This window comes from Anoplopoma fimbria, chromosome 21, assembly GCF_027596085.1.
Source record: "Anoplopoma fimbria isolate UVic2021 breed Golden Eagle Sablefish chromosome 21, Afim_UVic_2022, whole genome shotgun sequence".
NCBI lineage: Eukaryota > Metazoa > Chordata > Actinopteri > Perciformes > Anoplopomatidae > Anoplopoma > Anoplopoma fimbria.
Genome location: NC_072469.1, coordinates 10,709,298 through 10,725,081, shown reverse-complemented (window position 1 = coordinate 10,725,081; position 15,784 = coordinate 10,709,298). Strand labels below are relative to the sequence as shown.

The 15,784-nt window shown below is 38.9% G+C and overlaps 1 protein-coding gene across 1 annotated transcript; it reads right to left on the bottom strand.

Moving 5' to 3' along the window:
- Nucleotides 1-1,483: 1,483 nt before the first annotated feature.
- LOC129110662 (C-C chemokine receptor type 3-like) lies at nucleotides 1,484-5,737 on the bottom strand. The gene is given in 4 exon segments (XM_054622815.1): nucleotides 1,484-2,193; nucleotides 2,196-2,583; nucleotides 5,342-5,538; nucleotides 5,693-5,737. Coding segments are annotated over 3 exon segments (1,023 nt in total). The 5' UTR covers nucleotides 5,512-5,538; nucleotides 5,693-5,737; the 3' UTR covers nucleotides 1,484-1,728.
- Nucleotides 5,738-15,784: the final 10,047 nt, after the last annotated feature.

Below are 15,784 nucleotides of genomic sequence, written 5' to 3'. Positions count from 1 at the left end.
GCAAAAAACTGAAATATGTAGTCAGCTGTTTCAAAGGTTCGATTTAATCAAACAGCTTAGATTTACGCAGGCAAATGAAAGCAGCAACTCAAAGGAAAACCAACCAACTATGTATAGTTTGACTCCTTTTTTGATACAGCTTTCTTTTTCATGTCATATTTGCTTTGTATAGGCAAAATCTTGAATGGACAAGAATCATCACATTACATCATAATCAGCTGTCTTTTTACATCATGCACAAGCAGTTTGACAGACATGATTGATTATAAACAAACCTAAGAGAAAAAAAACGTTACAAATAATGTACAAATACAAATGAATACAAAACGTGGACAAAATCAGAACAAAGCACAAACAGTTATTTACAGGTTCACGGCTATGTGGAAAATGACCGAACAAGTGTGCACACTTGATTCATTGTTCTGGATAAGAACATTGTATATGAATATTCCCATTACTTTACTTTCCTAACTGATAATCTCTATTGGCACTAGAAACTTGAAAGAGAAAACACAATTGGCTCAAGCTTACCATTTTCAGTTCTCAACGTGGTATCTTTGTAGCCGCCGTAGCCCCAATGTATTGTAACATTTCTGAGGAGGCGTGCATTAGAAGGAACCCTCCTCTGTCGCTCTACCATAAGTTTCTTCCTTTTTTTTCCTCCCTGTTCAAGGTTTTTTGAGGGGAGTTTTTCCTGTTCCGATGTAGGGGTACAAGGACAGAGGATGTCGCATGTGTACAGATTGTAAAGCCCTCTGAGGCAAATTTGTGATTCTGGGCTATACAAATTGAATTGAATTGAATTGAATTGAATTGAATTGAATTGAATTGAATTGAATTGAATTGAATTGAATTGAATTGAATTGAATTGAATTGAATTGAATTGAATTGAATTGAATTGAATTGAATTGAATTGAATTGAATTGAATTGAATTGAATTGAATTGAATTGAATTGAATTGAATTGAATTGAACTGAACTGAACTGAACTGAACTGAAGCTATTGCAGAACTATAGATGCACCTTTACTTTTGATACAGGTGTGCAGGTTAGTGGCCAGCACTACATTCATGTTTAGCACATTCAGTGCCAATACAAGAAGTAACTTAGTCACAGGCGTACTGATCACTCGTGTTGCTGAACATTTGAAGGTAAACATTTAAAAAATACTTTTTGTAAGACATTATCCTAACCGTTGTGTGGCTGACCGCTGACCCATACTGGCAAGATCCCAAATGTTGCTGTTACAGGTTGAATAAAGGTTAGTTTGAATAAGGAGCTCCACTAATCAACCTCTGACCTTCAGAGGGCAGAAAGTCAACATAAACAACTTGTAAATGAACTACTGCAATAGAAAAGCCCAGAGATTGATGCTTGTAAATCACTGGAGCACATCATGCTCGAACAATTCAGGGAAATAAACATATTATTAAAATTCCCTAAGTCTTCAAAAGGCAAAAAGATTTGAATATACCAAGCGGGTGTGGCGTGTTTTTCTGTATGGAACCATCTTTTGTGATATCTCAGCTTAACTTACCTCTGTAGTCTACATTTATCATTTATTTTTGTATCCTGATGTCAAATAAAGAGGTGACATGAGCTTAAGAACCCTGAAATTAGCAACATAATGAAAGTGGCCTAGTCCTAGATATTGATATGTACCAGAATGTTTTTAACCATTGGTTTGTTGGACACATGGCAGTCCTGAGAAACAAAGGGCTTCCCATTCTTAGAGCTCATTACGTGTACTTTTTGTAGACATATTGGTTCTGCTCTGTTGACTGACAGAAACCTTGTTCTTCAACCACGGGAAATGTTTCACCAGCAACTGTCTGAAATGGTTCTGGAACTTTCTCCCAACAAACGTGTAGAAGATGGGACTGGAGCAAAAGTAAAAGTAGGCCATGACACGAGTGACTTCAAGAGCATAACCCATTTTCAGCTTTTTCTCACAGGTAATGGCTTCATCATGAATCAGCTTTACAATATTGAATGGGGTCCAGCACAGAAAAAATAGCAGGACAATGAAAAATATTAACCTGACTGTCTTGAACTTGGTAATTATCTTGGATGACATGACAGTGATGGCAATCCTAACATAGCAGTAGCTGATAACAACAAGAGGAAAGATCAAGAAAAGGATCAACTCGATGTAAAATCCAAACTTATTCAGCAGATTCATATCAATAAAAGTAATTCACCAGGATACTCCTGACAATACGTTAAGTTGTCGATATATGTGAAAGTGGTGTGGATCATCATCGGCCTGATGCATGCCAGGCTGCTGACCAGCCAAACCACAGCGCAGGAGACTGCAGCATAGCTTCGACTCCTCAACTGCAACGCGCCCAAGGAGTACACAACTGCAAGGTGTCGGTCGAAGGTCAAAAGGGTTAGAAAGAGGACGGAGCTGTAGAAGCCCAGATAGTAGACGGTGCCAACAACCTTACACAATGCCTTGCCGAAGATCCAGTGGGAGAGCTGCAAGTAGACTCCCGTGAAGGGAAGGCTGCTCATGAAGATCATGGAGGACACCACCAGGTTCAGCAGCAAGATGTTGGTCACAGTGGTCAGCTTTTCAAACCTAGGAGGTGGTTATTTCAGCAGTTAGATGGAGAGAAAGCCTCAATGCTTAATTGGTCACACTCACTTTTGAAACTGATGTTTAACACTGACTTGAGGTGGCCTCTAGGGGTATCAAGATCAACTGATACGTGTCGAAAATTGATACAACAGTCTAAGATAGAAACCTCTGAATCTGAAGAAATTTTGAGCAGAATTGTTCAAAATTTTGTGGTTTAATGTCAGCAGTATCTGTAATCAGATACGATTAAAAATAGCCCACTTGAGCTACATTTTACGCCTTATCTGTATGTATGAGCCGACAGAGAGAGAGAGTGATCTAATCACAGCTGTATCGGATTGGATCAAAGTAGTGCTATATCAAACTGTATTCAATTGTTAAATGGTAAACTGAAATTTGTGTATTGCATCCTGACCATGTATCGAGATACGCCTTGAATTGTCTTGAGATGAAAAGATACACACTCCTAGAGGTTCATTTTATACTTAGAAATTCCACTGAAGTAACATTTGCCCGGAATGTATGCCAAAATAATTGGTATATTTTTATAGTTATTTTGGGTCCCATTTATTATAAAATCGTCGCTGACAGTGTGCACACACCTGTAACGATAGATGAGCTGTGTCACAAAGTAGAGTTAGGAATTAGATAAAACTGGTAAAACCCTAACCCAATTCATCTTTTCCCCTGCGTTTCATTTATTGGGGGGGCTGGTAGAGGGGAAGTGGCGTATTATGCTGGCTAGTACAGAGTTGTTTTTACTCTACCACTGGGAGTCCAAGAGGATTTAAATCCTATATAACTCCAAGTGTGAATTTTCACAATTTTGTTCTTGAGGAATGTTTGTCTCCATATTGTTTAGCTCTAAGGAACATAATCCCACATAATTCATACTCCATATTAAAAAATCTTAAAAGGAAGCCGAAACACTGAATCAGGAAGAAAATATGAATCATAACCCTAATTATCACAGGTTAAAGCATCAAGAATGATATTAATATAATATGATTTTTGTCATGTCTTTGGTTAAAAAGGCAGCACTTTTGTTGATTGTTGTAAAATGGCTTTTTGAATGTTTCACAAATTTTTGATGAATTGTTTCATAGAAATTACCGTCAGCATGCAGCTGACAAAGCATCTCTTCAACCCTCATTATATACTGCAGTAAAAACACTCTTTCAGTCCCAGGGAGATGTTGCTTACTCATCTCTGACATTGTCATTTGTGTTCCCATGACCACCAGATTTATTTGTGTGTTCATAGAGCTAGAGAGCAGTGGCAGAGTGGAGGTAACTAGGGTGCTTACGGGAGGAACTTTACTTATCGCACAGCTATGTATTCCTCTCTTTCTAGATACAAGAATAAGAAACTCCCAGTATGACTTCATCTTTTACACTTACAGTGTCTTATTTTTGACAACCTCTTCAGTCGTATCCTCCAGTGCTCTGAATGATCTAGAACTGAAGCCTGTCCCAGAACGGCTCTGTCCATTCTGGCTCCCAAACGTCAAAATCCAAAAGACAAGTGGACTAAACTATTTAAAATATCTTTTTAGAGAGGACAATACGGATAAAATTTTCGTTATATGAATGTAATTTTCCACATTGATATTCTCTCTACTCCAAGTATGAGGGTAGTCAAAATATGCTTCCTAAATAGAGCTTTATTGGCATTCAAAATACAAAATCATAAAAGTATTGTGCTCATCAATGCAAAAAGTACAATTTTAAATTGAAATTATAACCCTTTATTAGATTTGTATGGTATCAAACTTCCATTTAGTTTATTTATTTATTTTAGTTGTTTTCATTGCTAGTGGCGGGATCCACCATTTTCCTTCTGGTTTTACATAAACCTCCCTGTTCACTGTCCCACAATTGTTTCAGAGCTGGATTAAGTAACTTCTAATACGAACCAAAAATGTAATGCCTCATATGCATTGAATGTATCAATTTGCCTTTAATTGTGAAGCAGCCACAGGAAACACAAAGCATTTGTCCTTGAGATTTTTTGCTGACTGCAAAAATGTGTCTACAAAACATCTGGCATTTTTCGTCACCATCTTTTTATTTTGCAAACAACTTATGTAACAAGAATGAGCAAACCACAGTAAGCTAGTGCTTGTCAAAAATAAACTTTGAATAATTTTCGACTGATCTTTTTCAAGTAAGATTTTTACCAGCTCTGAACTGGTCTCAAGGATATAGCCATATAGCACTCAAAAGTTTGAGTCTCTAGATGTGATCATATAGACATAGACATTAGACTCAGTGTGTAGACCTGTGAATATAAATAACTTTTAGTAACTAGTGTCAGTGTTTTTGCTAAATTGACCAGCTTCTATTAGATCATAGTTGCTGATAACATGATGGAAAAAGGCTGATTATTGACTTACTTCGTAACCTTTTTTGACATCAATTATTAAATCGTGTTACTTTGTGCGGCTGCTCTATAAACATGGAACTCTTATGTTTTATTTCTGACAAAGTAGCTGCTAAAGGATGTTTGCTGCAGAATTAAACTGCATGTGTTGTTACAACCATTAACCACTAATGTTGCTAATTCTACCAGGACTGAAATGTAATTCACAGGTAATAGTGCAGTAATTGTATGTATTCTAGAAGGTGAATCACTAAATGGTTTTGACCGATTGAACCGTGCCACGCATACTTGCTACCTCTAACCGCTTTAAACAACTAAACCAAACCACCATTTATTATTTGTGATTTCTGCTTCTATTTCGACTAGTTCCACTCACCGATGGATGATGAATATGACCAGCCCATTGCCCAGGAAACTGAAGAGAAACATAAAGTAGAAGAGGATGGATAGCTGAGCTCCCAGATTGTTGACACTATCCAAAGTACACGGTGGGGCAGTTGAGTAAGTTTCAGAACTGTATTCATAATCATATGTTGAAACTTCCATCTTCAACTCAAATGCTGGCGGGAAAATCTATCAGAAACAAAAAGATAAAATGATCAATCCTTTAGAAAAGGTGTATACGAGCTATTAAATGCTGCATATGAAGGCATTCAAATGAGCTGAGCAAAACGAACAATGCTTTTCTTACATGCAAGAAACACAGGATCAAGTTGATCTGACTTACCGCCCGGCCAGAATTGAAGCTTATGTTTGTTTGTCTGAAGGCCAGAGATGTCTGAATCACAATGAGCTCAAGTCACTCCACGATAAGTCAGCCAGATAGAGGAAGGAAGCACCACTGATGTGTGGGTGTGAGTGTGACTGTGTATAAGTGGGAGGTATTTGCTCAAAGTACTGCATTCAGTATCAACACACCCTCAAAAAAAACCTCAGTCTACTCCCTGGAGTGTTTAGTTTAGCCTCTAAAGCTGAATTCAAGCAGACAGGGCTGCTGCATCCGTGTAAATCACATGTTAAAACGACAGTCCAATAACATGGACTAACTGTACTGACCTTTTTGACATTGGAATAGTGCTGAGAGTTAGGAGTCAAGGCCGTGAATTTGCAAACTACTGCAGAAGTCCACAGACAAACTTATTCAATTCAATTCAATTCAGTTTATTTTGTATAGCCCAGAATCACAAATTACAAATTTGCCTCAGAGGGCTTTACAATCTGTGCACATGCGACATCCTCTGTCGCATGTGCACAGATTGTTTTTTTGCTTTGAGAAAAGTGTCTTTTTTCCAAATTTCTTGATTTAACTTTTAATTTTTTTTCTAATACCCCAATTTTGTCTAACCCTTCTGTAAGATTGAGAGTAGTGACAGAAACACTGCTATTTGTGGGGTTTTTTCTGTAAAGTAATTGCACAAATGGTAAAAGGAGTTGTACTTGTATAGTGTCTTTCTAGTCAAAGAGCTTCAACGCTACATGTCATCATTCACCCATTCATACACTGATGACAGGGGCTACCATGCAAGGTGCCTCCTGCCCATCAGGACTATCTAACATTCATACCCATCCACACAGGACTGGAGGAGACGGGTATCTAACCGCTGATCCTCTGATTGAAGGACGACCCGCTCAACCTCTGAGCCACAGGCACCTACGGGAAGTAAGATCACAAAATGACCGAATATGAAAACGCTTTAGTTCAGCCAAAGAATGAGGCCATTACTTAATTAACAATTTATGAAAATACTAAAATAACATTTTTCTCTTTTCTTTATAATACATTGTGTTACACTTTTAGTTGGATTTATAAAGCAGTGCTTCCAACTTTTTCCCCACAGTTTTTCAAATAAAAGAGGACAGATGGTGCCACTGCCGAAGAACCTTGCAAACTGTCAGCAGAACATGCATGATTCATCAAAAACACCCACAGTGACACAGTGACAACAGGCATGTTGCAGCATTGACTGAGTTTTTGAGTTGCTTACTTATTCATTGGCTCCCACTGAAGATGTGCCCATTATGTTTCTCACAATGCAGTTGCTTTATCAGTTACTGTGGAAAATTAAACATAGAGCATACTGCTGTTAAATTTGCTGATGATTAAACAACACAAGAGAGAGGAGGTAGGATATAAAGAGGATCATTTCAAATGAAGCATTTTTGAATGAAATTTCAAGAAAGCAGGAAATGATTGTTGACTTGAGAAAGCCAGAACCGAACCTGACAGTGAAAGACTGACATTGCAGGTGTCAATGCAACAAACCTATGAATGGCTTTCATTTGTAGTGCTCACCGCATTGAAATATGAAGTATCAAATGAAATTGCAACATTGTTACTGTCATGGTTTCAGTTGTGACCCAGGGTTTGCCCCCGCCCCCTGTGCATCTCTATCTGTGGCTTCAGTTGTTAAGTAAAAAATAATGCCTTTTCTAAATAGTACATAATAAATACTATGGCAGTATGAGTATTGGTAGGCACGCACAGCACACCAGCATTAAACCGCTATCAAAAACATTTTTACTTCTAACACTGTTTGATCACAACATCATCTTTCCATCTTTCCGCTGAAATTGTGGTGATCTGCCTGCTCTACTTCTCCACCGTCCGCTCTGAACAACCCCCAACAAACAACGGAAAACAATGATACAATTAGCAAGCTAGTTCCCATGACTCCGGAATAGAACTCTGCTGACTGACTGCAAGTTCTAATGACACCTCCCCATCTGGACTATTTGTTGGCTGTATCTTGAACGGGTCAGTAACAGGGGTGTGACTGTAACACGAATCTGCCGTTTTAGGGGTGCCAGGGTCAGCTGCTATCTGGGTTTTCTGTTACCTGAGAAAGCAGACATGTTGATTTTTCTGAAGAAGCCCCTGTAATATGTAAAAGGTCTGAAGTAGGCTACATAGCCTAATCTGAGTCACAGTTCTGACACTAATAAATTGTGAACCCTGGAGTACAAGCCTCATGTGCACTTTTTTTTGCATCAGATACACTTCACCCATTTATCTTTAGGGGGGGCAGTTTGAGAATGGCTCCACACAGACAAAGTAGAACCACCCTAAATCGTCTGACAATTCGTCTGAGTATTTTTGTTTTTCGGCTACTCTTTGCAGAAGCTGGAAATCGCCCTTGCTTCCAAGAAATTCCTTTGCCACCTTTTGCTTTGTTTATTCCTCTTCTTAGGCCTCTCTTGTGTATCAGTAAGAATGGCAACATTTTCTTTACCTATGGTGAGTGGTTTTTCGTGGGGCAGCTTTGGGATAGGCCCGGATATCTTCTGGACTTGGTAGTCTTCTGTTGGGGCATAGTGATGCTTGGTTTGAGCCAGGGCCTGGAGGGGCTGGCTTTGAGCTGGGGAGAATCATGATTATCTAACAGGAGGAAAATTTGTTTTCCTTTAATCATTTTGTGTGCTGGCGAAATTATTCAAAAAGTCTCTCTTTCATCCAACCAAAAGGAATTGCTCCGCTTTTGGTCCCTGGTGGTCCATTGATAAGAAAATGGTCACGGTAGTTGAAATATAAAATAGGGAGGGATAATGTTCCCTGTGGCGGAGACAGCACAGACAATTGTTACCCGGGTTGCCCTTTCTGCAGAGGTCAGTGACCCAACTTGCTTGAAGCCAGGTCTAGCAACTACTCTGTCCGGCCTGTGAACAGTAGTCACTCCAGTTTCATCTACGTTCCAAAAATCTGCTGGTCCAACCCGATGCCCCTGTAGCACTTCTGCAACGTTGTCAAAGAACGCATTGACATTCACCTTGTTTAAGTAAGTTGCCCTGGCAAGGCTTGTGAACTCAGTTCAGGGGCTTTCTCAGTGCCAGCATTGGATACCTTTTCAAAAAGGCTGCTAACCACTCAGAAGTTGCTTGTTCTTTATCTTCCCAGGTTGGTGGACATTTCAATTGGCATGCCACAGCAAACTGATTTTCTTGACCTCTCTGGGAGAGAACTAAAGTAGATATATGCTGACTTGATAATATACTAAAACCAGTTGAATCTCCAAGTCAGCTTGGTGAATCTGCCTAGTCTTTACATACCTACCACTGATGTTGGCATTGCCATCTGCTGTCATCTTTTGACAGGATTGTGTGAGAGTTCTGTAATTGATGTTGAAGCCTTTGGCAGTACACCTTGTATATTTATTTTCCAGCTTTACCTGCCTCACAGCATTATGTTGGGTGGTGTAATGCCATTGTCGGCTTCTCTTTGTCCTTCCTCCACTCTTTATTTTCTTCCTCCTGTTTGCATAATGCTACAAAAATATATTTATAATTAAAATGTTATTTTAATAAAAAGGCTTATTATGCACCCTCTTGTGTATTCGTACATTTTATGGCCATATTATTTAAAATAATAGTTTTTTTTACATGTCAATCAAAGTCAGGTTCTGCAGGTTGGTACAAATCGTCATATGTGACAATTTGTCACATTTGACGATTGCAAATGATGATGCATTTTTGATGCATTTTTATACATTATTTCATAGTTTTAGTACATACAAAAATATATTTTTTATTATTTCAATTAGAAATTACTGTGCATAGTCTGTCTTTGTTCATCAAGTAACAAAATAAATGTCTTAAATTTACAGAGATGAACCTGGAATGTAATTGTTATTAAGTATTTTAACACAATATGTCTATTTTCCCATGGTTTAATGCCAATTTATTAACAACAATGTACTGTTAATTTATTCATTTTGACTGTAAAACCTGCTCTGTATTTACATAGTTTATTACATATAATTTTGTGAAACGGTTATTTGCTGTAATTTGACTGTATCCATCTGGAAATGTTCTTGCCAGTGCTTGCTCAGACATGCTGTTTAAGGGTGTGGGATCTACAGTGGGTACGGAAAGTATTCAGACCCCTTTAAATTTTTCACCCTTTGTTTCATTGCAGCCATTTGCTAAAATCGAAAAAGTTCATTTTTTTTCGCATTAATGTACACTCAGCAACCCATCTTGACAGAAAAAAACAGAAATGTAGAAATTTTTGCAAATTTATTAAAAAAGAAAAACTGAAATATCACATGGTCATAAGTATTCAGACCCTTTGCTCAGTATTGAGTAGAAGCACCCTTTTGAGCTAGTACAGCCATGAGTCTTCTTGGGAATGATGCAACAAGTTTCTCACACCTGGATTTGGGGATGCCATTCTTCCTTGCAGATCCTCTCCAGTTCTGTCAGGTTGGATGGTGAACGTTGGTGGACAGCCATTTTCAGGTCTCTCCAGAGATGCTCAATTGGGTTTAGGTCAGGGCTCTGGCTGGGCCAGTCAAGAATGGTCACAGACTTGTTCCGAAGCCACTCCTTTGTTATTTTAGCTGTGTGCTTCGGGTCATTGTCTTGTTGGAAGGTGAACCTTCGGCCCAGTCTGAGGTCCTGAGCACTCTGGAGGAGGTTTTCTTCCAGGATATCTCTGTACTTGGCCGCATTCATCTTTCCTTCAATTGCAACCAGTCGTCCTGTCCCTGCAGCTGAAAAACACCCCCATAGCATGATGCTGCCACCACCATGTTTCACTGTTGGGATTGTATTGGGCAGGTGATGAGCAGTGCCTGGTTTTCTCCACACATACCGCTTAGAATTAACGCCAAAAAGTTCAATCTTGGTCTCATCAGACCAGAGAATCTTATTTCTCATAGTTTGGGAGTCCTCCATGTGTTTTTTGGCAAACTCTATGCAGGCTTTCATATGTCTTGCACTGAGGAGAGGCTTCCGTCGGGCCACTCTGCCATAAAGCCCCGACTGGTGGAGGGCTGCAGTGATAGTTGACTTTGTGGAACTTTCTCCCATCTCCCTACTGCATCTCTGGAGCTCAGCCACAGTGATCTTTGGGTTCTTCTTTACCTCTCTCACCAAGGCTCTTCTCCCACAATTGCTCAGTTTGGCTGGACGGCCAGGTCTAGGAAGAGTTCTGGTCATCCCATACTTCTTCCATTTAAGGATTATGGAGGCCACTGTGCTCTTAGGAACCTTGAGTGCTGCAGAAATTCTTTTGTAACCTTGGCCAGATCTGTGCCTTGCCACAATTCTGTCTCTGAGCTCCTTGGGCAGTTCCTTCGACCTCATGATTCTCATTTGTTCTGACATGCACTGTGAGCTGTAAGGTCTTATATAGACAGGTGTGTGCCTTTCCTAATCAAGTCCAATCAGTTTAATTAAACACAGCTGGACTCCAATGAAGGAGTAGAACCATCTCAAGGAGGATCAGAAGAAATGGACAGCATGTGAGTTAAATATGAGTGTCACAGCAAAGGGTCTGAATACTTATGACCATGTGATATTTCAGTTTTTCTTTTTTAATAAATTTGCAAAAATTTCTACATTTCTGTTTTTTTCTGTCAAGATGGGTTGCTGAGTGTACATTAATGCGAAATGCATTTTAGCAAATGGCTGCAATGAAACAAAGAGTGAAAAATTTAAAGGGGTCTGAATACTTTCCGTACCCACTGTATCTGTTTCTCTTGTGGCTGCAGGGACCTCAGCCACATGGCCTTATTCACTTTGGATATTACAGACATGGACCTACCATCCTGAAATTCAGTGAGAAAAGTCTAAATAAATTGTGTTTTTTAAAATGTATTGCCCATTACATCACTTTGTATTGTATATCTAAATTTTTGAAAATACAATTTTGTATCCTGTTGTTTTATTAAAAGCTCCTAAGGGCATTTTTGGTAATAGTTTTATAAGGAAATCATAAATGCATTTGACCCTCCATCTCTTGGTAGATAATAAAAGAGCACATTCAGTGCAGAACCTCAGGCATTGTCAACCTGCAGTTAATGGAGTGACCTTGGGGAAACAATATTCAACGTAATTTCTGCAAAAAGTAGATCTCTTATTTTCTGGTGAACTATGTATATAGTGCCTGCTTGTGCCTCCGCAAGGAAGCTCCAAAATGATCTGAGAAAAATGTAAAAAAAAAAAAATGAGTGTTTATTAGGTGAAATTTCTATAGCACAAGCAAAGGACCAGTGCTATGCGTGGAGGTGAGCCCAACTATATCTAGTTTGTACCGCTCCACCTCCCGCAACAACTCTGGTTCCTTCCCCGCCAGAGAGGTGACATTCCACGTCCCTAGAGCTAGTCTGCGATGCCGGGGGTCAGCATGCCCAGGTTCCCACCCCTGCCTGCCCAATGCCTATCCCTGCGGGTGGTTGGCCCACAGGGTGGCGGCGCGATGTAGATTTTTCGGGCTGGGCCCGGCCACGAGATGCTCGCCAGCGAGCTCCCCTCACAGGTCTGGCTCCAGAAGGGGGCCCCTGTTTCCCTTTTCCCTCTTTATTGGCTGATTCATTAGGGGTCTGTGAATTGCTCTTAGTCTGACCCCTCCCCTGAGACCACTTTGCCTTGGGAGACCCTACCAGGAGCTATTGCCCCCGACAACACAGCTCTCGGGATCACTGGGGCACACAAACCCCTCCACCACGATTTATTGGAGGAGACAGAACCTTTATGGTGTATAATATGCTGACAGTATCAAAGAAGACATAGCATAGCCAAGTGTTTGTCAGATTACATATTTATATCAGATTTGTGTGACAGATCCCTTTGAATAAAGCTGTCCAAAACTTGCACTGACTGAATATCATTTTGAAAAATGCAATCAGGAAATCAGAGAAAAGTCGTTGTTATATAATTAAGGTTTATTTCAACATAAAATAATTATACAACCAAACTGATAACGCAATGTATTTGCAAATAGTACATAATTTGTATAAAAATAACAGCATTTACCAGCAGTTATGGATATTAGACATTATGTTAACTTTGAAAAGATTATGAATTGCATTTTGAATATATTACAAATACAGAGGATACAATTTTTTTTTTGTTTAACCACTTTAATCTACAATAATAAAAGAAATAACTTTGTAAAACTCAGGTAAGAATGCTAAAGATGAAAAATCTCGTCACCATCTGTACTTGAAAATCTGCTTTCACACAGCATGGATTGTTCTGCAGTGAAAAAGGTTACTGATAACATGACACCCATGTGGTAGGTGTCAATTCTTCAAAAAAGTTGGAGAACTCTCAGATTATAAAAAAAAAAGAAAAGTCTGAAAGCAGCAGAGGCCACAGTATCCTGACTTTTAGTCTTCCAGTATGAGTCAAGCTCCAAAAATGCTGGATCTTACTTTTACCATAATACAACTAAAAGGATCTGTCATCTGGTAAACTCCCATGTCTATCAAATACAACACCCCTAGTTGATAGGACACGTTTTCAAGTTGAAATATCTAATGGTATGGGTCAAGCTCCAGCTGGATCCTAAATTCCCCATAATGCATCTGATGACAGCACCTTTCATTAGACCCTTTATTCATCCTGTTTGCTACTCCACAACTCAAGTTTTTAACACAAGTTTCTGTTAAAAAACTAAAGCCAAGGCCAAGACCAGCCCGATGAGATTCTAGGGGGATTTTTTAAACATTGTTAAGCCCCCTCCCCGCCAAAAGTTTATTTTTAAACTGTTTTCACAGTACTAGTTTTTTGAAGAGTAAATTTAACCTTTAAATTTAAATTAAAAAAACGGCCCTACCTGTAAAACATTAATCATGCTTCCACTATTCCAAGCAAAACAAATGAAAGACTTTGACAGAAACCAAATATTTCCATTATAAACCTTTTGTCAATACCCTGACATAAAAGAAAACTCAGGCATGTTTTTGGTCCTATGATGCCTAAATATTCATCCATATTATCTTTAACCCCTTATCCAGGTGTGTGTGTGTGTGTGTGTGGGGGGGGGAGGCTGGAGTCTTTCTTATTTGACATTGGGCGAAAGCAGGGTTAACCCTGGACAGGTTGCCAGCCTATCGCAGGCCTCATATCAATAGACAGATAGAGACAGACAACCATTCACACTCATATTAACACCTATGGAAAAATTCTAATTCATCATTAACCTATGTCTTTGGAGTCTTGAGAACCCAGAGAGAACCCCCGCTGACACATGGAGAACATGCAAACTCCAAATTAATGACATTTCCATTTGGTTGTGTTTAAATTTCCGCATTAAAAACTGTCTAAAATATAACTGGGAGACTGTCAAGAAATGAATGCTTTCTGAGGATGAACCCATGACATTCTTCATTAAGTTTCATCCAGCACCACCCTCAGACCATAATAGATTGTTTTACACCATATAAGTAACAATTTAATGTACATATATTTGTGAAACTTCTTTAGCACAAGCAAAATGTATAATTTGGCAACATACAGCAAATTTGTGTGATATCCTCATGCATTAAAATCATATTTCTATTAACAATTTGAAAAAATAAGCACTGCAAAATCAACAATAGTAAGAAACAGTAGGAAATTCACTCTAAAATCCCAATGCACATCTTGTTTCTTCTCCCTTTTTAAGACTTGAATACACTCCAGCTCACTGCTCTTACGGCAGTGATACTTTAAAAACCTGTCAGGCTTAACTTGACAAGTGCACATTTACAGTTTGAGACTAACAAACAGTAGTCTGGAAACAGGCATTCTGAAGTCTGAACCCAAGAGAGAGGTTCTAACATGTTTGTTACTCTAAAAGGCGTTTAGAAGGGTTCCAAGTCTTTGATATGTTTTTCTTATCAGTCCTCAACATACATGAAATGTTGAGTCTCTCATCTTGGGAAACTGGGTCAAGAGCAATTTCCCATAAAACAAGAAATACTTTCTGTAAATGGTGATGGAAAAAACAGTCCTCTGAATCTGTGTAAATATATCTGCCAAATCTTGTCTCGCATCTTGTTGTTAAATCTCGATCTGACACAGCTTCTCTATTTGGCTTCATGGACCGGGGGGCTTTACTATGAAGCGAGTTCAACATTAACAGGTTATCTTTTGGTTGTCTGGCTTAACTAACCCCAATGACCAAAATTTTGTATCTTATAATCATCCAAAGTACACATTAAAAGGAACCGAAGCAAAGTAGCACAAGGCGGGACTCACACATGCTCAAGAAACTGACATACATAGAAGAATATATGATATGAATATATGATAAAATATGTATAGTGATGGCCGTTTTACTCTGCTTCAGTTTCAGCTGAAAGAATCAGGCTGCATTCGTGCAATAAAAATATATCTGTAACATTAATTTAGAAGAAGACACACATGTAAATATAGTCAGATTTATCGTGCTCTAGTACATCGAGCTCTGATTGGTCAGTAGGTTGTACTTCTATACAAGTTGATTTCTTATCAGGAACATGACCTGCTCCGGAGCAGGTTAGGCATTCAGCATCAGTTACCATGGTGATCTACCCCGGTTAGTAGTGAATCTCTATCATAAAACTGAAAACCCAGGGTTAACCTGAAGTTACCTCGCAAGCCCCAAATCCTGCTTTGTTGTTCAGTGACTGGACACACAGCTTATTGGAACTCCTTTTGCTGAGAAAATTGATTTTAGATGGAACATATAATGGAGCCCATAGTTTTAATTATCCAACCAGCTTAAAACATGTTAACATAGAAACGCTAACATGTGCTCTGCAGGAGTCATATAAAGCATTGACAGATAATTGCAGAAGATAAATCTACCCAATCACATTGTGAGCTGTATAACTCTATAACTTCACAAAAGTAAACACGGTGAGACAGTAAAAAAACAAAACACTGAGTACAAGCAGGGAAAGCAGCTGCTGAACTGAATGAGAAAAATACATCATAGAAATCTAAACGTTTTGAAGCATATCCAAGCAACCAATCATACGACAGCACCCTGTAATATAATAAGTGCCTCTTGGTGACAGAAGAAGCTGTGTCCAAAAAATAAATAATCCTTTTTCACTCAGACACTTAGTAA